At 51.5% G+C, this 20,242-nt stretch overlaps 1 protein-coding gene across 7 annotated transcripts in view; it reads right to left on the minus strand.

Moving 5' to 3' along the window:
- Window positions 1–11,949: 11,949 nt before the first annotated feature.
- SLC44A2 (solute carrier family 44 member 2 (CTL2 blood group)) overlaps window positions 11,950–20,242 on the minus strand; it is a 33,948-nt gene continuing 25,655 nt past the window's right edge. For 3 of the 7 annotated variants that reach the window (XM_064381874.1, XM_012436196.3, XM_064381875.1), the window contains 11 exons: window positions 20,140–20,232; window positions 19,571–19,655; window positions 18,844–19,106; window positions 18,673–18,767; window positions 17,703–17,806; window positions 17,517–17,590; window positions 17,356–17,426; window positions 17,133–17,221; window positions 14,057–14,141; window positions 13,492–13,616; window positions 13,145–13,233 (listed from right to left, as the gene is read on the minus strand). In XM_064381874.1, coding sequence (XP_064237944.1) covers window positions 13,495–13,616; window positions 14,057–14,141; window positions 17,133–17,221; window positions 17,356–17,426; window positions 17,517–17,590; window positions 17,703–17,806; window positions 18,673–18,767; window positions 18,844–19,106; window positions 19,571–19,655; window positions 20,140–20,232 — 1,081 coding nt within the window. In that variant the 3' untranslated portion in view covers window positions 13,145–13,233; window positions 13,492–13,494. Of the gene's footprint in view, window positions 13,234–13,491; window positions 13,617–14,056; window positions 14,142–17,132; window positions 17,222–17,355; window positions 17,427–17,516; window positions 17,591–17,702; window positions 17,807–18,672; window positions 18,768–18,843; window positions 19,107–19,570; window positions 19,656–20,139; window positions 20,233–20,242 lie in introns of all 7 variants that reach the window. The other 4 variants (XM_012436202.2, XM_012436198.3, XM_012436201.2 and 1 more) reach the window with 2 other exon arrangements.

Raw genomic sequence — 20,242 nt, forward strand, 5'->3', positions numbered from 1 at the left:
CCGGGCCGGGGGCGAGCGGGCGGGCTGGCGGGCGCGCGACGGGGAGGTGCGGGAACACGTGACCTGCCGAGGCCCCGCCCCCTTGACGCCGCGCTGCGCCTCGACGCAGGCCCATCCCAAATAAGAGGGAGAGGCGGAAAAAGATAAAGGAGGGGCGGGGGGGGGGTGGCGTGCGTTATCACGTGATGCAAGCTTGGTTGTTTGCGTGTGATCACGTGACGTCTTCACCTTTCCCTCCGCTTTCGATCGGTTGCTCGATCATGTGACAGTGGCGAAGTAAGCGGCTTCCTTCGCCATCTGACAAGGATTTCTGGCGCCTTCCCTTTGCCGTATTGGGAGTCCTCAGTCACGTGACGAGCTCTTGCTCTAATTTTCGCTAAGGCGGTTTTAGAGCGGCCATTACCACGTGATGGAAGACCAGGGTGAGGGGCGGAGCCCCCTTCACGCCTGCTACATTCCGCGCCTGCGCAGCCGCCATCTTACTCCCGTCGCCCTGAGTACGTTGGCGGAAATGGCTTTGAGAGGCTTTAGCACATGTGTCCCTTTTTAGCGGCAGGATCTCCGCCGGAGACTTTCGGGCTCCTGCGGAGGTGGCTACGTACCCCGCATCGCCCCTGAGACGCAAAGAAGGTCAGAGATGTGTGCGAGGAATGGCCAGGTCCAGCGCCTCCTCGTTGCTGCCTGGAATCGGCGCCACCGAGCCTCCGGGTTCTTCCGTCCCGCAGATTTGCCTTGGTGTAGCCTCCCCAGGCCGTAGCTTCTGAAGACCACAACTGAACTGGTCGGGATCCTCCAGCCCCTTTCCCCCTTCCCCATTGACGGAGAAACTTGAGGCCAGGCAGAGAAAGATCTCACCAGAGAGTTGACGGCCAGTTCCTGGGAAAGCCAGGGCTGAGACTCAACGGACCCTCGGCCAACAACAGCGCGGAGCTCCGAAGTAAAGGCGCCCGTGGCCGAGTGCCTTGTCCTTATAAGCGTGGTGTTCTTGAATATTCCCAGGCGCCTTGTGAGGTCCCTGATGTACAATCGGTGCTTAAACTAAACCCCATTCTGCCAGGGTCAGGTTGGCGCTCCGCAGGCGTAGTAGGTAGGCAGGTTTGACAGATGACCGCCTGTTGGTTCAGACGTTGCCAGGATTTGGAGCAAGAAGAGCAAGATGCTTCAAGGCTTAGCTTTCTTCCAGAAAAGAAAGAAAGAAAAAAAAAAGAGCAAGGAGATGTTGAAAATGGGTTTCCTGGCCGAGCGAGGTGGCTCACGCCGGTAATCCCAGCACTTTGGGAAGCCGAGGCGGGCGAATCACTTGAGTTCAGGAGTTGGAGACCAGCCTGGCCAACATGGTGAAACACGGTCTCTACTAAGAATACAAAAAATTAGCCGGACGTGGTGGCAGTCGCCTGTAATCCCAGCTACTCGGGAGGCTGAAGCAGGAGAATCGCTTGAACCCGGGAGGTGGAGGTTGCAGTGAACCAAGACTGTGCCACAGCACTCCAGCCTGGGCAACAGAGCGAGACTCCCGTCTCAAAAAAAAATAAAAAGTGAAAAAGAAATGAGTGTATGCTGTACCTTCTGCTTTTTTATTTTAGTTACATTTTACTGTGGATTTTAAATAGGTAGAATAGTCACATAATATGTCAAATGTGCCAAAGACATGAAAGCACAAAATCAGTCTCCCTCAGACACCCAGTTCTCTCCCTCTTAGGAACCATTGTACAGTTTTTTGTGTAACTCTACAGAGTTGTTTTATTTTCAGAGATGCATAATTGTATTCTTGTTTTTCACAAACCTTGATAAGTTATTCTGCACCTGGCTTTTTAACTATCTCACAAATAGGGCTGGAAATTGACGAAAAGTTTGGTAAGATGATTGGGGCATGCATACTGATAAAATTGGCTAAAATAGCTGGGCATGATGGCGCACATCTGTAGTCTCAGCTACTCAGGAGGCTGAGGTGGGGGGATCACTTGAGTCCAGGAAGTGGAGGCTGCAGTGAGCGGAGATTGTGCTACTGCTTTTTAGCCTAGGGAAGACAAAAGTGAGGCCCTGTCTCAACAAAAACAAACAATTGGTTAAAGTCAGTTTAAATTGTTCAAGGTCACTGTGATAATAATGAATGCTAATAACAGCCTAGACTGGCTTTTTTTGGAACGGGTCAGTGGTGTAGTGGCTCGTTTGAGCTAACAGCGCTGCCAAGTGGCAGAACAAGGATGGTTACTAGTTTTCTAACTTCAACTCCCGAGATCCCAAGATTACTTAAAATGCTTTTGAAGCTCCATTCCATTAAGGCGTTTCCTGCCCCAGGGACCCTAAACACAGTAAAGGACTGATAGGGTCATGATGACAAGCACAATCTTTGGCTCAAACCCAAACCTCCTAGGTTTTGACTTGAAGGAGGACTGATCAGAGTTACTCAACCTCAAGGGGTTGCTTCAGCACCTGGCATGGAGTTCAAGCTTCAGAAACAGTCAAGGTTGTGATTGTTACCTCTTGAACTGGTGCCCCATCCAACCAGAACTTCCTTAAAAGTGCTATCTTGGCCGGGCACGGTGGCTCATGCCTGTAATCCTACACTTTGGGAGGCTGAGGCAGGAGATGAGCCTAGGAGTTCAAGACCAGCCTGGGCAACATAGTGAGAGCCCATCTCTATATTTATTTTTGAGACAGTCATGTTCTGTTGCCCCAGCTGGAGTGCAGTGATACGCTCTCAGTTCACTGCAGCCTCCACCTCCTGGTTCAAGTGATTCTCCTGACTCAGCCTCCCAAGTCACTGGGTTTGCAGGTGTGCCCCACCACACCCAGCTAATTTTTGTGTTTTTAGTAGAGACTGGGTTTTGCCATGTTGGCCAGGCTGGTCTTGAACTCCTGACCTCAAGTTATCCACCAGCCTTGGCCTCCCAAAGTGCTGGGATTACTACTGCACCTGGCCCAATCTCCACATTTAAAAGAAAAAGTTTTCAAGAATAACAAAAAAAATTTTTTTTTTTCAGATGGAGTCTTGCTCTGTTGCCCAGGTTGGAGTGCAATGGTATGCTCCCAGCTCACTGCAGCCTCTGCCTCCAGGGTTGAAGTGATCTCCTGCTTCAGCCTCCCAAGTAGCTGGGATTACAGGTGCGCGCCACCATGCCTGGTTAATTTTTGTATTTTTAAGTAGAGACGGGTTTCACTGTGTTGGTCAGGCTGGTCTCAAACCCCTGACCTTGTGATCCACTCTCTTCAGCCTCCCAAAGTGCTGAGATTACAGGTGTGAGCCACTGTGCCCACCTAAAAAAAATTTTAATAAAAAGTTTTCAGCCCAACTTTTGGGTTGGATGGATGGTAAGCCCTATCCATCATACTCCTTGTCCTTAGTCACCATCAAGGATGGAGAACACAAGATGCCATCTGCCCTAACAGCTATCCTGACCCAACCTCCCACCTCTACCCTTGCCGTTCCACCACTCAGTGCTCAAAAACCCTCTATGCAACACCATTCTCCCCTCCTTGCCTTCATGACATCATCTGTCATCTGGCTGTTCCTCCTCCTCTCTTCCCTCCATCCCACTCATTGGTTGAAGATTTAGGAATCTTCAACCAATGAGAATCTCTGTCTAGACAGAGAATCTCTCTGGAATCTATCTAGACAGGTCCTGTCACTCTCAGGGGCTCTCCTGTCCTCTCAGCCTCTCTATTCACTGTCTTCCTCATCTTCAGCGATTCCACCCACTCTCCCAATCACACCCTGTTAACTTCGCTCCTTAAAAGCTTTTTGTCCTATGTCTGTACCCTTCCTGCCCTCTCAGCGTGGACATGGATGACCACTCTGGGATGGACACTGTGGGATGACCATGGTCGTTGGGGAACCATTCCTCTCTCAATGAAACTGTAGTCTAGATGGCAGGTTCCTGCTGCCTGACTCCAAAACTAGACCCATCCTTTGACTGCAGTGATTGATTCAATGATTTACAATAAGTAAATGACCAAAATCAGGCTGGTAAGAGCCAGTGAGCTCCAGGCTTGGCACTTAGGAGCAAGACTACGCTGGGCCAGACACAGTGGCTTTCACCTTTAATCCCAGCACTTTCGGAGGCCGAGGCGGGTGGATCACGAGATCAGGAGTTCAAGACCAGCCTGGCCAAGATGGTGAAATCCCATCTCTACTAAAAATACAAAAATTAGCCAGGTGTGGTGGTGGGTGCCTGTAATCCTAGCTACTCAGGAGGCTGAGGCAGAGAATTGCTTGAACCAGGAGGTGGAGGTTGCAGTGAGCCCAGATCTCACCACTGCACTCCAGCCTGGGTGACAGAGTGAGACTCTATCTCAAAAAAAAACAAAAAAAAAAAGACTTCTCTGATCTTAAAACCAGAAAAATGTATGGTGTGTGTTATTATTAGGGATCTCCAGAAAGAGCTAATAGGAGGTAGGTAGATAAGAGGAGATTTATTAGGATAATTGGCTCACTTGATTATGGAGGCTGAGACATCCTACCGCACACACCGACTGCAAGCTGGAAACCCCGAAAAGCCAGTAGCGAGGCTCAGTCAGAATCTGAAAGATTCAGAGCCAGGGACACCAATGGTGTAATTCCCAGTCCAAGGCTGAAGGCCTGAGAACCTGGAATCAGTGGTATAAGTCTTGGAGTGTCAAGACAGGAGGAGGAGAGTGTCCCAGCTCTGGACAGGAAGATTCTTTCCCTCCTTTTTTCTTTTCTTTTTCTTTTTTTTTTTTTTTTGAGACAGAGTCTCAGTCTGTTACCCAGATTGGAGTACAGTGGTGCAATCTTGGCTCATTGCAACCTCTGCCTCCTAGGTTCAAGCGATTCTCATGCCTCAGCCTCCCGAGTAGCTGGGATTCCAGTCATGTGCCACCACACCTAGCTAATTTTTATATTTTTAGTAGAGACAGCGTTTCACCATGTTGGCCAGGCTGGTCTCAAACTCCTGACCTCATGATCTGCCCACCTTGGCCTCCCAAAGTGCTGGGATTACAGGCGTGAGCTACCGCGCCCGGCCCTTTCTCTCCTTTTTCTGTTTTATTGGAGCCCCAGCAGATTGGATGGTAATACTTTATCAGACAGAGTGTTGCTCCGTCGCCCAGGCTGGAGTACAGTAGTGCGATCTCAGCCCACTGCACCCTCAGCCTCCTGGGCTTAAGTGACCATCTCGATTCATCTTCCTAAGTAGCTGGGACAACATGCACACGACCACCACACCCTACTAATTTTCATTTTTTTGGTTGAGACAAGGTTTCCACATGTTGCCCAGGCTGGTCTTAAGCTCAAGTGATCTGCCCACCTCAGCCTCCGAAAGTGCTGACTGTAGACCTGAGCCACCGCACCCAGCCACTTTGTTGTTTTTTCTTTGTCTTATTTTTACCACATCACAGCTCAAATCTGGGTATTTTCTAATCCAGCCAAGTTCACACCTAAAATTAACCATCACAGTATAGTGTGGTTGGAGGCAGGGAATATACCCAGATAAAGGAACTTGGCAGAGAATGAAGCCAACCCAGAAGAAAGTGGAGGCAAAGCATGAAGCCAGAAAACACTTTGGTGGTTCCTCAAAAAATTAAACATAAGCCAGGCACAGTGGAGAGTGCCTGTCATTCCAGCTACTTGGGAGGCTGGGAAGGGATGAAACCTTCAGTCCAGTAGTTCGAGCCAGCCTGGGTAACATAGCGAGACCCAGTTGCTTAATAAGAAAGAGATGGATATGGCAAATTTTATGCTATGTGTATTGCACCACAATTCTGGGTTGTTGTTTTTTTCTGAGACAGAGTCTCACTCTGTTGCCTATGCTCAAGTGCAATGGCGCAATCTCAGCTCACTGCAGCCTCCACCTCCCAGGTTCAAGGGATCCTCCTGCCTCAGCTTCCTGAGTAGCTGGGATTACAGGCACCTGCCACCATACCTGGCTAATTTTCTTTTTTTTTTTTAGTGGTGATGGGGTTTCACTATGCTGGCCAGGCTGGTCTCAAACTCCTGACCTCAGGCCTTGGCCTCCTAAAGTACTGGGGTTATAGACGTGAGCCACCACAGTTATTTAAATTTTTAAAAATGGCCAGACGCAATGGCTCACATCTGTAATCCCAGGACTTTGGGAGGCTGAGGTGGGCAAATCACTTGAGGCCAGGAGTTCAAGACCAACCTGGCCAACATGGCGAAACCCTGTGTCTACTACATATACAAAAGTTAGCCAGGCATTGTGGCTCACGCCTGTAATCCCAGCTACTCAAGTGGCTGAGGCAGGAGGATTGCTTGAACCCGGAAGACAAAAAAAAAAAATTATGGAGTGAAAGTGAGACCAAATTGTAGCCACATCATTTAAGCCCCAGGACGTTGAGACGTGTGGCAAACAATTCCCAGGACCATGCACACTGATGCCAATATTTGGGACACATGTAGGACCTTGACCTCCTTATATTTACCTTCACCTCTCCAGGACCTCCCTGGGGCCCTGAAGTCCCTCTGGCCACTTCTCCTCCATCTTTTATTACTATTATTACTTTGTTTTTTGAGACTGTCACCCAGTCTAGAGTGCAGTCGCAGGATCTTGGCTCACTTCAACCTCTGCCTCCCGGGTTCAAGCCATTCTCCTGCCTCAGCCTCTCAAGTAGCTGGGATTACAGGCATGCACCTGTAATCCGTCTCATCCAGCCTGATGACTGGCTCGGAGATGGCATCTCACCAAAATAGATGGCAAGAGAGGCACCTCTAGACCTTGCCTCTCATCATCTGAGAATATAGGATCTTTCTTTTGGAAGCAACTGGGCTGGCAGGCTGTACTCCCAGGACATATGTTCAACTTCATGTGTCCTTTCACACTATGCTCCATTCATTAGTTCATCCATTCATTAATTCATCCAAAGACCCTCTCCATTTTTTGTTTTTGTTTTAAGATGAGATCTCACTCTGTCGCCCAGGCTGGAGTGCAGTGGTGTGATCTTGGCTCACTGCAGCCTCCACCTCTCGAGTTCAAGCAATTCTCCTGCCTCAGCCTTCTAAGTAGCTGGGATTACAGGTGGGCACCATCATGCCTGCTAATTTTTTGTATTTTTAGTAGAGATGGGTTTTCACCATGTTAGTCAGGATGGTCTCTATCTCCTGACCTCGTGATCTGCCTGCCTCAGCCTCCCAAAGTGCTGGCATTACAGGCATGAGCCACTGTACCTGCCCCCCTCTTTTTTTTTTGAGATAGAGCGTCGCCCCTTTGCCCAGGCTGGAGTGCAGTGGCGCAACCTCCTCTGCCTCCCGGGTTCAAGTGATTTTCCTGCCTCAGCCTCCTGAGTAGCTGGGATTACAGGCGTGCACCACCACACCTGGCTAATTTTTGTATTTTTTGTAGAAACAGAGACTGAGTTTCTCCATGTTGGCCAGACTGGTCTGGAACTCCTGACCTCATGATTCGCCCACCTCTGCCTCCCAAAGTGCTGGGATTACAGGTGTGAGTCATGGCAGCTGGCCCTTCTCTGTTTTTGTTTGTTTGTTTGTTTGTTTGTTTGAGATAGAGCCTCTCTCTGTCGCCCAGGCTGCAGTGCAGTGGTGCAGTCTCAGCTAACTACAACCTCTGCCTCCTGAGTTCAAGCGACTCTCCTGCCTCAGCCTTCCGAGTGGCTAGGATTACAGGCGTGCACCACTATGCCCGGCTAATTTTAGTATTTTCAGTAGAGATGGATTTTCACCATGTTGGCCAGGCCGGTCTTGAATTCCTGACTTCAGGTGATCTGGCCACCTCAGCCTTTCAAAGTGCTGGGATTACAGGCATGAGTCACTCTGCCTGGCCTCCATCTTTAAATCATATTTAAAATTGAAACACTTTTCTTTATCTTCACTATGGTTGCCTGAGTGCAATACACCATCAGCACTTACCTGGTTTGGTGCAGTACCCTGTCAATGGTCTCTCTGCCTCTATACTTGCATTGTAAGAGCTTTTCCCACACAACAGTCAGAAGGCTTTGGGTACATAAATAAGGGTGAGATCTGGGCGGGGCATGGTGGCTCACACCTGTAATCCCAGAATTTTGAGAGGCTGAGGCAGGAAGAAAAGCTCTTGAGGCCAGGAGGCTAGGAGTTCAAGACCAGCCTGGGCAATATAGCCAGACTCCATCTCTATAGAGAATTTAAAAATTAGCTGGGTGTGGTGGCACCTGCCAGTAGTCTCAGCTACTTGGGAAGCTGAGGTCGGAGGATTACTTGAGCCCAGGAATTCCAGGCTGCAGTGAACTATGATTGCACCACAACACCCCACCCTGGGTGACAGAGTGAGACCTTATCTCTCTCTCTCTCTTTTTTTTTTTTTAGATGGAGTCTTGCTCTTGTTGCCCAGGCTGGAGTGCAATGGCGCGATCTCAGCTCACTGCAACCTCCACCTCACAGGTTCAAGCAATTCTCCTGCCTCAGCCTCCTGAGTAGCTAGAATTACAGGCATGTGCCACCATGCCTAGCTAATTTTGTATTTTTAGTAGAGACAAGGTTTCTCCATATCAGTCAGGCTGGTCTTGAACTCCTGACCTCAAGTGATCTGTCTGCCTTGGCCTCCCGAAGTGCTGGGATTACAGGTGTGAGCCACTGAGCCCGGCTGAGACTTTATCTCTTAAAAAAAAAAAAAAAAAAAAATCCAAGCACGGTGGCTCATGCCTGTAATCCCAATGCTTTGGGAGGCCAAGGCAGAGCACTTGAGGTCAGGAGTTTGAGACCAGCCTGGCCAACATGGTGAGTGGTGAAACCCTGTATCTACTAAAGATACAAAATTAGCTGGTTTTAATGGTGCACACCTGTAATCCTAGCTACCCGGGAGGTTAAGGCAGGAGAATTGTTTGAACCTGGGAGGCAGAGGCTGCCGTGAGCTGAGATTGTTCCACCGCACTCCAGCCTGGATAACAAAGTAAGACTCTGTCTCAAAGAAAAAAAAAAAACCACTAAATAAATAAGAAGACTTGGGGCCCAGGCTTGGTGGCTCACGTCTGTAATCCCAGCGCTTTGAGAGGCCAAGGCGGGGGTATCACGACGTCAGGAGTTCCAGACCAGCCTGGCCAACATGGTGAAACCCGTCTCCACTAAAAACAAAAATTAGCCAGGTGTGGTGGTACACGCCTGTAATTCCAGCTATTCAGGAGGCTGAGGCAGGGGAATAGCTTGAACCTGGGAGGTGGAGATTTCAGTGAGCTGAAATCACACCACTATACTCCAGCCTGGGACAGAGTGAGACTTTGTCTCAAAAAAAACGAAACAAAACAAAAAGACTGGGAGCTTAGAGGCAGGTATCACTAATGCGTAACAATCGCTAACACTACGCACTTCCTCCCGGTGTCAGGCAGGTTAAACCCTTAACATCAGGCCAAGAGTAGTGGCTCATGCCTGTAATCCCAGCACTTTGGGAGACTGAGGAGGGCAAATTGCTTGAGCCCAGGAGTCTGAGATCAACCTGGGGAACATGGTAAGACTCCCATTTACAAAAAATACAAATATTAGCCGTACGTGCGTTGGTGGATGCCTGTAGTCCCAGCTGCTGGAGAGGCTGAGGCAGGAGGATCACGTGAGCCTGGAGGTGGAGGTTGCAGTGAGCCAGGATTACTCCACTGCACTTCAGCCTAGGTAACAGAGCAAGACCCTGTCTCTAAATAAATAAATAAACCCTTATTATTCATTCAGCTCTTCCATGTGCATGTCCGGTATGTCTGCTGTGTACCAGGCACTCTGGCTCACCCTGGGATAAGGTGGTAAACAAAAGACAAGGTCTGTGTCTTCTCTGAACTGCCATTCTGGTTGGGGAGGCTGACAGTAAGTGAAAAGACACATAAGTTATATAATTACAGATGGTGGCAAGTGCTAAGGAGAAAAAGATTGTCACCCAGAGAGCCAACTTTAGGTGAGCAGGGTAAGCTTCCTGGAGGAGGTGATCCCCAAGCTGGAAGTAGAAGGATGCAAAGAGGTGAAAGAAAAATGGAAGGCATTTCAGGCATCAGTGCTGGGATCTGAGTGGCTGGAGGGCTGGAGTGCGTGGGAGAGTGAAGGGAGATAAAGGTGGGAGGTGACAGAGCAGATGGTGCTGGGCCTGTGGGCTGCAGGGAGGACTTGGGATTTGACGTGGGTAAAGTGGGAACCGTGGAAGGTTCTTGAGCAGAGGAGGGGCGTGGCCTCACTCTGATGTTTGCAAGTGTCTCCCTGTCCCTACTGGGGGAATGGGAATAGGAGCTGGGCACCAAGGAGGCAGGGTGGCACTCCCTCAGCTCAGTGATGATGGGGTCTGGGAACCAATAATGTGGACAGAAACAAGTGGGGTTTGGGAGCTGTTTTTTTTTTTTGACGGAGTTTTGCTTTGTCACCCAAACTGGAATGTATTGGCTGTCTCAGCTCACTGCAACCTCCACCTCCTGGGTTCGAGTGATTCTTGTGCCTCCTGGCCAAGTCAGGAGTTATTTTTTGGTTGGAAGGGAGCTGGGGCTAAAGAAAATGCCAGACTCAAAGGATCCAGGGGAACAAAGGCATCGATGAAGAGGTCAGTGCCGGTGTAGGGTAGAACTTGGGGGCTCTGGAGCCAAGACCTGGGTTCAAATGCCTTCGTGGAAACAAACAAAATGCAGGCCAGGTGCAGTGGCTCACGCCTGTAATCCCAGCACTTTGGGAGGCCGACGCAGGTGGATCACATGAGGTCGGGATTTTGAGACCAGCTTGGCCAACAAGGTGAAACGCCATCTCAATGAAAAATACAAAAATTAGCTGGATGTGGTGGCTCACACCTGTAATCCCAGCTACTCAGGAGGCTGAGGCACAAGATTCGCTTGAAGCTGGGAGGTTGCAGTGAGCTGAGATCATGCCACTGCACTCCAGCCTGGGCCACGGGGGGAGACTCCGTCTCATGAAAAAAAAGAAGAAAAAAGCCTTCTTAGCCCCTTTCCTGTTGGGCAATCTATAGATAGCACTTTCGGAGGCCGAGGCAGGCGGATAACTGGAGCCCAGGAATTTTAGACCAGCATGGGCAATATGGTAAAACCCCATCTCTACAAAAAAATACAAAAATTAGGTGTGGTGGTGTGCACCTGTAGTCCCAGCTACTTGGGAGGCTGAGGTGGGAGGATCACCCGAGCCTGGGAAGGTTCAGGCTGCAGTGAGCCATGACTGCACCACTGCACTCCAGCCTGGGCCATAGAGACCCTGTCTCAAAAAAAAAAAAAAAAAAAAAAAAAGGCTAGGAGTGGTGGCTCACACCTTTAATCCCAGCACTTTGGGGGGCCCAGGTGAGTGGATGAACTGAAGTCAGGAGTTCGAGACCAGCCTGGCCAATATGGTGAAACCCCGTCTCTACAGTAAAAATACAAAAATCAGCCAAATGTGGTGGTGTGCACCTGTAATCCCAGCTACTCGGGAGGCTGAGGCAGGAGAATCGCTTGAACCCAGGAGGTGGAGGTTGCAGTGCGCCAAGATTGCACCACTGCACTCCAACCTGGGTGACAGGCCAAGACTGTCTCAAAAAAAAAAAAAAAGTGCTATTGAAGAAAAATTCCGAGAGGGGAGGGTGGAGATAGTTAAAATCTTGGGGCAGATTGCCTGGAGGCAACTGACACAGGCAGCTGGCACCAGGGGGCAGCAGCGAGCCTACGGGCAGCAGGGTCCATCCCACGGGCCATCCCTTCACAGATCCAAAGTATCTGGTGAGCACAGTGACTGCAGGACCTCAGGTGCCTGGGCCCTGGGAGAGAGCAGGCCTGGGGGAGGGGTGTCCAGGAGGGGTGATGGGGGAGGTGGACAGGCTGCTTGTGCCTTCTGGAGTCCAGGGATTAGGGCCTAATCAGGGGAAATCTGAGCTGCCTGAAGTTTGGAATTCAGGCAGAGCCGCCAGCAGCCAGTGGGTTTCCTGCCCCCTCCTCCTTCCTTTTGAGAGAATTGCCCCAGCTCAGAGAATTCAAGAGTCTTGGAAGCTGGGGTCCCCCCACCAGCCGCCCACTGGCTCACTGCCCCCCACAAACACGCCAGGCCTGGACCTGTACAATAGGCACTTTATTAGTGGTTGGAATGCAGTTACACGCAGGGTTGTGCAGACGCAGTGGGGGCAGGGCTGGCGCAGGTACAGGAAACGGGAGACCCCCCCCTTTCTCCGGGGGCCGGGGTTCTCCCTCTCCAGGATCCTGGGACAGTGCTGATGAGCAGAGATGTTAAGTCTCAGGGGGCCTTGGAATATGGCAAAGGGGCCACTGGGAAGCCAGGTCCCCCAAGTTCAACAAGTTTGGCAAAAAGATCATCAAGTGAGGTGCGTGGGCAGAGGGGCCCGGTTTGCCCCGGGCATCTGCCCTCTACCTCTCCCCCTGAAATCATCCCTTGGGTGGGTTCAGTTTCTTTCCTCTCTTACAAAGAGAGCTGTGTCAATAACTGGCAGAGGAAGTCGGGAAATTCAGCCTCCCTCCCTCCAGCCCAGCAGGTTTCCATTAAACAGCTATTAGCGATCTCCTCTCCAGCCTGCTCCCCACTGCCAACCACCTCTGTAAAAACCTCCCTCCCTCTCCCTCCTTCCCAGCCAGGAGACACCCCCACCTGGGCACACACACTCCCACCCCAGCCACGCCCAGCTAGGAGGGAGCAAAAGAAAGGCACTCCTTGGCGGCCCCATCTCAGCTGTTGAGACAGATTGGAAAAAAAAAAAGCTAATAGACCCTTTAATGCACGTCCAGGTTAAAAAATAATAATAATAAAGAAATGCTTCTGGTGGCTCTTACGCCAACTGTTCAGGTGTGGAGAAGGGGTTCAGTCCTGGCTGGAGCAGGCAGGAATAAACGTGGGTGTTCACTGTGGCCAGCAGCTCCCTCAGACGCAAACACTATCCTTCCTGTGGTCTGGCCTGTTGTCATGTAAGCGGGAACCAGAAGCATGAGGGAGCTTGCGGCGGTCGGACAACATCCTGGACATCAAGAGGTCCCACTGGATTTGAACTCATTTCTCGCAGTCTTGGGGGGCAGCTGTGAAAACTCCAAGCGCCCCCTTGGCATAAGAAGGAGATGCCCCAGATGCTCCACGTCCAGAAACTGGTGGGATCTGGATCATGGGGATGGGCCGAGCGGCAGTGATAGGACTTCGGGTGAGCCCAAGGGGTTGGGGGAACAGACCCCGCTACTGAGCACCCTGTGGCATGAGGCTCCTCGAGAAGTGGGGAGCACGGGGCCTTCAGGACTCCGCTACCTTCTTGTTGGTCTTGTTCAAGAGTTTCTTGAGGGTGGAAGACATGAAGTAAGGCCTCTCGGCCGAGCCATCATTCCTCTCCAGGTCCTCCACTGTGGAGAGAGGTCCCAGAGCAGGAGGCGTGAGGGGAGCTCACGGGCAGGGGCCACTGGGGACAGGGAGGGTGGACGAGGGTCACAGAGAAGCCTCAGAGGGTTAGAAAGCAGACACACTGGGACCAGAGAGGGGCGGACTGTGACGGGCTCCGAGGGACACACAGGATCCCCACACTCCCAGGCCAGAAAGCCCCCCGCTTCATGCACCCCCAATCTACACGGAGGAAACCTGGCCCCCACGCCAGCCTCCCTCACTGTCTACTCCTCATCTTCTGCCCGCTTCCCCTCCTCCGCACTCCCCTTCAACAGGATGTCTCTCAGCTCGGGCGACATGAAGTAGGGTCGCTCCTGAGAGCCGTCATTCCTTTCCAGGTCCTCACCTGGGCTCCCCCCGGGAACCGGCAGGGGGAAAATGGGGTGGTCAGGAAGGGAGGGAAAGAGAGAGGCAGGGAAGAACAGGGAAGCCAGCAGGCATGGAGAAGAGGAAGAGAGAAGAAAAAACAAAACAAAACAAAAACAGATGGAGAGACCAGAGTTAGTGGCAGCCACAGATCCACCCCCCATCAAAGCCAGAAACTGCGAAGCGAGGGCTTGAGGCCAGCATCTGGGCTGCAGCCTGGGTCAGTGGACAGGAGGTCAAAGCCGCTTCTAAGTGCAAAAGGAAACCAAGAAGACGGGCTGGGGACCCAGGACGAGGGACAGCCAAGCCCTGGGGAAGCTGGGGGCAGGCAATCATGTTGCCCCGTTGGAGGGGGATGTGATGCCCAGTGGAAAGGAGGGTTTCGGGGCCCCGCAAGATTTGGGGTGAGGGGTCACTCACAGAAGCAGAGGAACAGCGTGTCCACACACATGCCATAGACGCTGAAGAAACCGTGTGCAATCAGGTAGGAGCCGATGATCACCGTCTGGGCGAGGAGAAACAAGCTGTCCTTGCTCCGTGTCCTTCCCAGAGCAACCCCCACCCACTGTGTCCTTCCTCTACTGAGAAACCCTCTTTGGAATAACGACATCTTAACCCCTCACCCATGCCAGCCGGGCCCCACCATCCACACAGCCCTCTTCTCTCCCTCTCTCTCTTTCTTTCTCTTCTTTTTTTGGAGACGGAGTCTCACTCTGTCACCCAGTCTGGAGTGCAATGGCGCGATCTCAGCTCACTGTAACCTCCGCCTCCCGGGTTCAAGTGATTCACCTGCCTTAGCCTCTCTAGTAGCTGGGATTACAGGCACCCACCACCACATCCGGCTAATTTTTGTATTTTTAGTAGAAATGGGGTTTCACCATGTTGGCCAGGCTAGTCTCAAACTCCTGACCTCAAGTGATCTGCCCGCCTCAGCCTCCCAAAGTGTTGGGATGACAGGCATGAGCCACTGCGCCCAGCCTAATGCACACATCCTCACTATGCCCAGTCCCATTTACTGCTACATCCCTAGCAATCTGGAGACTCCCAGGGCTTCGGTAGCTGCTTGATAAACATTTGTCAACGTAAGTCAGTGGAGCTGGCCAGGCGTAATGGCTCATGCCTGTAGTCCTTGCACTTTGGGAGGCTGAGGCAGGAGGATCCCTTGAGCCCAGGAGTTCGAGACCAGCCTGGGCAATATAGGGAGACCCTGCCTCTATTATTATTATTATTATTATTATAGTAGAGCGTGAGCCACCAGACCCAGCCTATCTCTGTTATTTTAAAGTAAAAATTTTAAGAAATAAAGCCATGGCCAGGCAGGGTGGCTCACTCCTGTAATCCCAGCACTTTGGGAGGCCAACGTGGGTGGATCACCTGGCCAATAGTTCAAGACTAGCCTAGCCAATAGGGTGAAACCCTGTCTCTACTAAAAATATAAAAATTAGCTGGGCAGAGTGGTGCATGCCATGAGTTCGAGACCAGCCTAGCCAACAGGGTAAAGCCCTATCTCTATTAAAAATTCAGAATTAGCCGGGCATGGCTGTAATCCCAGTTACTCGGAAAGCTGAGGAAGAATTGCCTGAACACAGGAGGCGGAGGTTGCAGTAAGCCGAGATCACACCATTGCACTCCAGCCTGGGCAAGAGCGAAACTCCATCTCAAAATAAAAAGAACTAGCAAATAGAGGAACTAAGATAAGAAACTGGGTCACTGGGCTTCAAGACCTGTACTGAGATACAATACTGCCCTTGCAATGAAGGCTTATTCCCTCCACAGCCTCATTACCTCCTTTTTTTTTTGAGACAGAGTCTCACTCTATTACCCAGGCTGGAGTGCGGTAGCATGATCTTGGCTCACTGCAATCTCTGCCTCCTGAGTTCAAGCAATTCTCCTGACTCAGCCTCCTGAGTACCTGGGATTACAGGCACCTGCTACCATGCCTGGCTAATTTTTGAATTTTTAGTAGAGATGGGGTTTCGCCATGTTAGTCTCGAACTCCTGACCTTAAGTGATCCACCCACCTCAGCCTTCCAAAGTGCTGGGATTAGAGGAGTGAGCCACCATGCCCAGCCCTTATCTCCACTTGTTTAGTCCCTCCACATGCCCCACTGCTCTCTTTACTGTTCCTGGCACAGTCCCACCCCAGGGCCGCTGTACTTGCCATTCCCTCTGCCTGGATACTGTCTACAGCTTCAGATCTCAGATCCAACATCACCAGCATGGTGACACCACCTGGACTCCCACACCTGCCACAGGTCCAAATAGTTCCCTGTGCTATACAGACATACAGACATACTAATGGCATGTCCCAGTTTGCAATCATACATTCACCAATATCATTATGGAGGAATATCTGTATACCCCCAAACTGTAAGGCCTCGAGAGGAAAGCCCTCCCTCTCAATGCCTGATACACAATAGGTGCTTGATAACGTTTGTGGTCTGAGGTCGGGCATGGTGGCTCAAGCCTGTGGGAGGCTAAGGTGCGCAGATGACTTGAGGTCAGGAGTTTCAGACCAGCCGAGACAACACAGTGAAACCCTGTCTCTATTAAATACACAAAAATGAGCTGGGTGTGGTGGTTCGTGCCTGTAATCCCACACTTTGAGAGGCCAAGGCAGGTGGATCACCTGAGGTCGGGAGTTTGAGACCAGCCTAGCCAACGTGGTGAAACCCCGTCTCTACTCAAAATAAAAAAATAAAAAATAGGCCTGGTAAGGTGGCTTATGCCTGTAACCCCAGCACTTTGGGAGGCTCAGGCAGGCAGATCACCTGAGGTTAGGAGTTCAAGACCAGCCTGACCAACATGAATAAACCCCGTCTCTATTAAAAATACAGAATTAGCCAGGCATGGTGGCGTATGCCTGTAATCCCAGCTACTCAGGAGGCTGAGGCAGGAGAATCACTTGAACGTGGGAGGTGGAGGTTACAGTGAGCCGAGATTGTGCCATGGCACTCCAGCCTGGGCAACAAGAGCAAAACTCTATCTCAAAAAAAAAAAAAAAAAAAAAATTAGCCAGGTGTGGTAGCATCTGCCTGTAATCCCAGCTACTCAGGAGGCTGAGGCACAAGAATCACTTGAACTAGGGAGGTGGAGGTTGCTGTGAGCCAAGATTGCTTCACTCCACTACAACTTGGGCAACAGAGTGAGACTCTGTCTCTAAATAAATAAATAAAATGAAAATTAAAAAATAAATAAATATACAAAAATTAGCCAGGTGTGGTGGCAGGCACCTGTAATCCCAGCTACTCGGGAAGCAGAAGCTGGAGAATTTGCTTGAACCCGGGAGGCAGAGGTTGCAGTGAGCTGAGATCTCACCACTGCACTCCAGCCTGGGTGACAGGGCAAGACTCTGATTCAAAATCAAACAAACAAAGTCTGCAGTCTGAATAAATAATCATTTCCCCACTTCTGACCTCTATCCCCATTTATCTAGTCAAAGAAGACCAGCAAAACATCTCTTCCCAAACCCCCATCTCTCCCCAGCGGTCCATACCAGTATAGGAACCCAGTAATAATTGAGGGGTGGTGCTGTATCCTGCACAATCCTAATACGGTGAGTGAAGAAGAAGAAAGCCAGGATCCCTGGAAAAAGGAGAGGAAAGCAAGATGCTGAAGGGTTCTGGGTATAGGAAACAGCTTCCCAACAAGATGACACCCATCACAGAAGACGGAAATCAGGCTCCCACACCCTGAGAGGCTAGGTGGGCAGCACTCACCCACACTACCCACGATCAGAAGTTTGCCCAACAGAAAGAGGAAGTCGGTAACTTTGTCCAGGACAGCCACTCTGCAGGGGACAATGAGGGGCAGGTGTGAATGTTGGCTTCAGGGACTAGGGGAAGAGGTGGGGTGGCAGGAGGAAGATGTCTTCCCTGACCTGATGATGTTTCTCATGAGCAGAAAGAAGGCATTCCTGGCCGAGGTGCAGAAATTGGTGCCGTAGATGGCAATCTGGAGGAGAGTGTGAGGGAGAGATCAGACTCACTGAGTGGGCATGGTGGCGGGGGGGGGCTGTCACCCTGCAGGAGCTGTTGGGTTGGTTGGGGGTCCCAGGCCCACTCACCATGATGTAGGCATTCCTGTTGAGGAATTTGATGAATTTCTCCAGGCACCAGAAGCAGCATTTGAGACAGGTCATGAGGTACTTGGCAAACCTGTTCTCCGCAGCTGGAAAAGAAGGGAAGGGATGTGGAAGTGAGGGGGACACCCGGCCTGGCCTAGAAGGGATCCCCTCTTCTCTATCACACAGATTTGCCACCGTCCAGGTCTCCTGAGTCCATGCTGTCAAAGAGACAGGGACTTGAGCCCAGGATTTTGAGGCTCCAGTGAGCTATGGTGGTGCCACTGTACTCCAGCCTGGGCAACAGAAAGATCTTGTCTCTAAAACAAAGTGTGACCAATCCCAGCCCCACAGCCCCTCTTGTGCTTTTTTTTTTTTTTTTTTTTTTTTTTTTTTTTTAACGGAGTCTCGATCTGTTCCAGGCTGGAATGCAGTGGCTCGATCTTGGCTTACTGCAACCTGCACCTCCCAGGTTCGACCAATTCTCCTGCCTCAGCCTCCCAAGTAGCTGAGATTACAGGCATGCGCCACTACGCTCGGCTAATTTTTATATTTTTAGTAGAGACGGGGTTTCACCATGTTGGCCAGGCTGGTCTTGAACTCCTAATCTCCGCTTTGGCCTCCCAAAGTGCTGGGATTACAGGCATGAGCACTGCATAAACCCATAAACCAGTTTTATTCCTGCTCTCTTGAACGCAAATAGATCTCACTCCTACTCGCTCTAGTAATAACCAGTGGTGGGCCAGGCCTCATGAGCCTGCCTCCTCCGGTAGGCTCTCTGGGCTGCTTCTCCATCGCAGGACCCAATCACGCGAACTCCCGAACGCCACCGTCACAGACAGAAACCAATGACTCCCCTATTCTCTTGTCCCCGCCCACCTCCAAGCAAGAACCAATCCTGGTTTGCTATTCAGCCTCACCCCCCCCCCCCGCCCCCCAGCAGGAGCCAATGCCAGCCGTCGGTGGGCCGTACCTTTCAGCCGCTGATCCAGGTACTCAAGGATCACTCGGATGATCTGCACAATGGCCAGGATGAGCGCGCCAAAGGCCAGGGAGCCTGTGTGGTACCTGCGGGCCGAAGGGGTGGTCGGTGGCCGGGCCAGGCCTCGTCCTCCACCCCATCCTGCCCGCAACGCCAGCCCACCTGAGCGCCCGACCAAAGGCAGAGAAGAGCGGGAAGGCCGGCAGGTCGTCTGGCTTGCGCAGGGCCCAGTAGTAGGAGGCAAAGGCCCCGGCCAGCGTGACTTGGCCCAGCGCCAGCACGAAGTTGGCCAACCAGAAGAACATGAAGGCATTGAAGATCTGCAGGCCCAGCAGGGCTCGGTGGTAGCCCGACTCACCACCGTAGAAGGCGAACTGGCAGCGGGCATTGGGGCATAGGCGGGACTCATTGGAGGAGGGGAAGGTCTGTGGGAGAGAAGGGAGAACGGAGTCCAAAAAGAGGCGCCAGGAGTTCAGAGTGGGCTCTGAGCATCAGATGTGGGGCCAGGGAAACTAGGATAGGAGACATGGGGATCAGAGTTAAGTGAAGGAATTAAGGGTTCCGAATACGGGCTTGTGCAAAAAAAGGGATTCTAGAAACAAGAAGTGGCCAGCACCAGGGTCAAGAAGAAGGCATGGAGACAGGAAATGAAGTGGGGAAAATGAGTGATTTAGCAGCTGGGGTGAAGGCCAGGTCAAGTTGGAGAAGTCGGCCTGTCTCGGGAAGTTGTTTGATCCTCCCCTGCTCCCCCTCGCCACACACACCCAGCACAGGGCATGCAACAGGGGACAGTTGCTTGCTGAATAATCTTCAAGTGGACATGAGAGGTTTCAAATCATCTGGGGCCTGCTGGGGCAATACCTGCCCTCCCCACCCCAGGGACGCCTACCTCTGGGTTGCAGGTTTTCGAAGTAAGTGGGCAGGGGCCATCATCAAAGATCTTATAGACCGCTTCGTTGGAAGTGGACAGGAAGCTAGAGGCTCGTTAAGGAAGTGGAGGTCTAGGACTGAGGACCCCAGGGACTTGTGGGAAAGAATCCATTCTCCCACCAGTTTCCAGCCCTGTTCCTAAGCTGCATGTTACTTCTGGGCAAAGTTGGTCTTTTTCTTTTTTTTTTTTTTGAGACAGAGTTTCGCTCTTGTTACCCAGGCTGGAGTGCAATGGCGCGATCTCGGCTCACCGCAACCTCCGCCTCCTGGGTTCAGGCAATTCTCCTGCCTCAGCCTCCTGAGTAGCTGCGATTACAGGCACGCGCCACCATGCCCAGCTAATTTTTTGTATTAGTAGAGACGGGGTTTCACCATGTTGACCAGGATGGTCTCGATCTCTTGACCTCGTGATCCACCCGCCTCGGCCTCCCAAAGTGCTGGGATTACAGGCTTGAGCCACCGCGCCCGGCCTCAAAGTTGGTCTTTAGCCATCCCTAGGGTCAGAGATTGGTGTCTGGGGGTGGATACACAGCAGTGCTGGCCCAGTAGGCAATGCAGAGGCACAGCAGGAAGAAGGTGACCAGTGGGTAGAGCATGGAGCACATGACGTATCCCACAGCCCTAGGAAGGA

This window comes from Aotus nancymaae, unplaced genomic scaffold (assembly GCF_030222135.1).
Source record: "Aotus nancymaae isolate 86718 unplaced genomic scaffold, 86718_ANA_hifiasm-v0.15.2.pri h1tg000028l, whole genome shotgun sequence".
Classification (NCBI taxonomy): Eukaryota; Metazoa; Chordata; class Mammalia; order Primates; family Aotidae; genus Aotus; species Aotus nancymaae.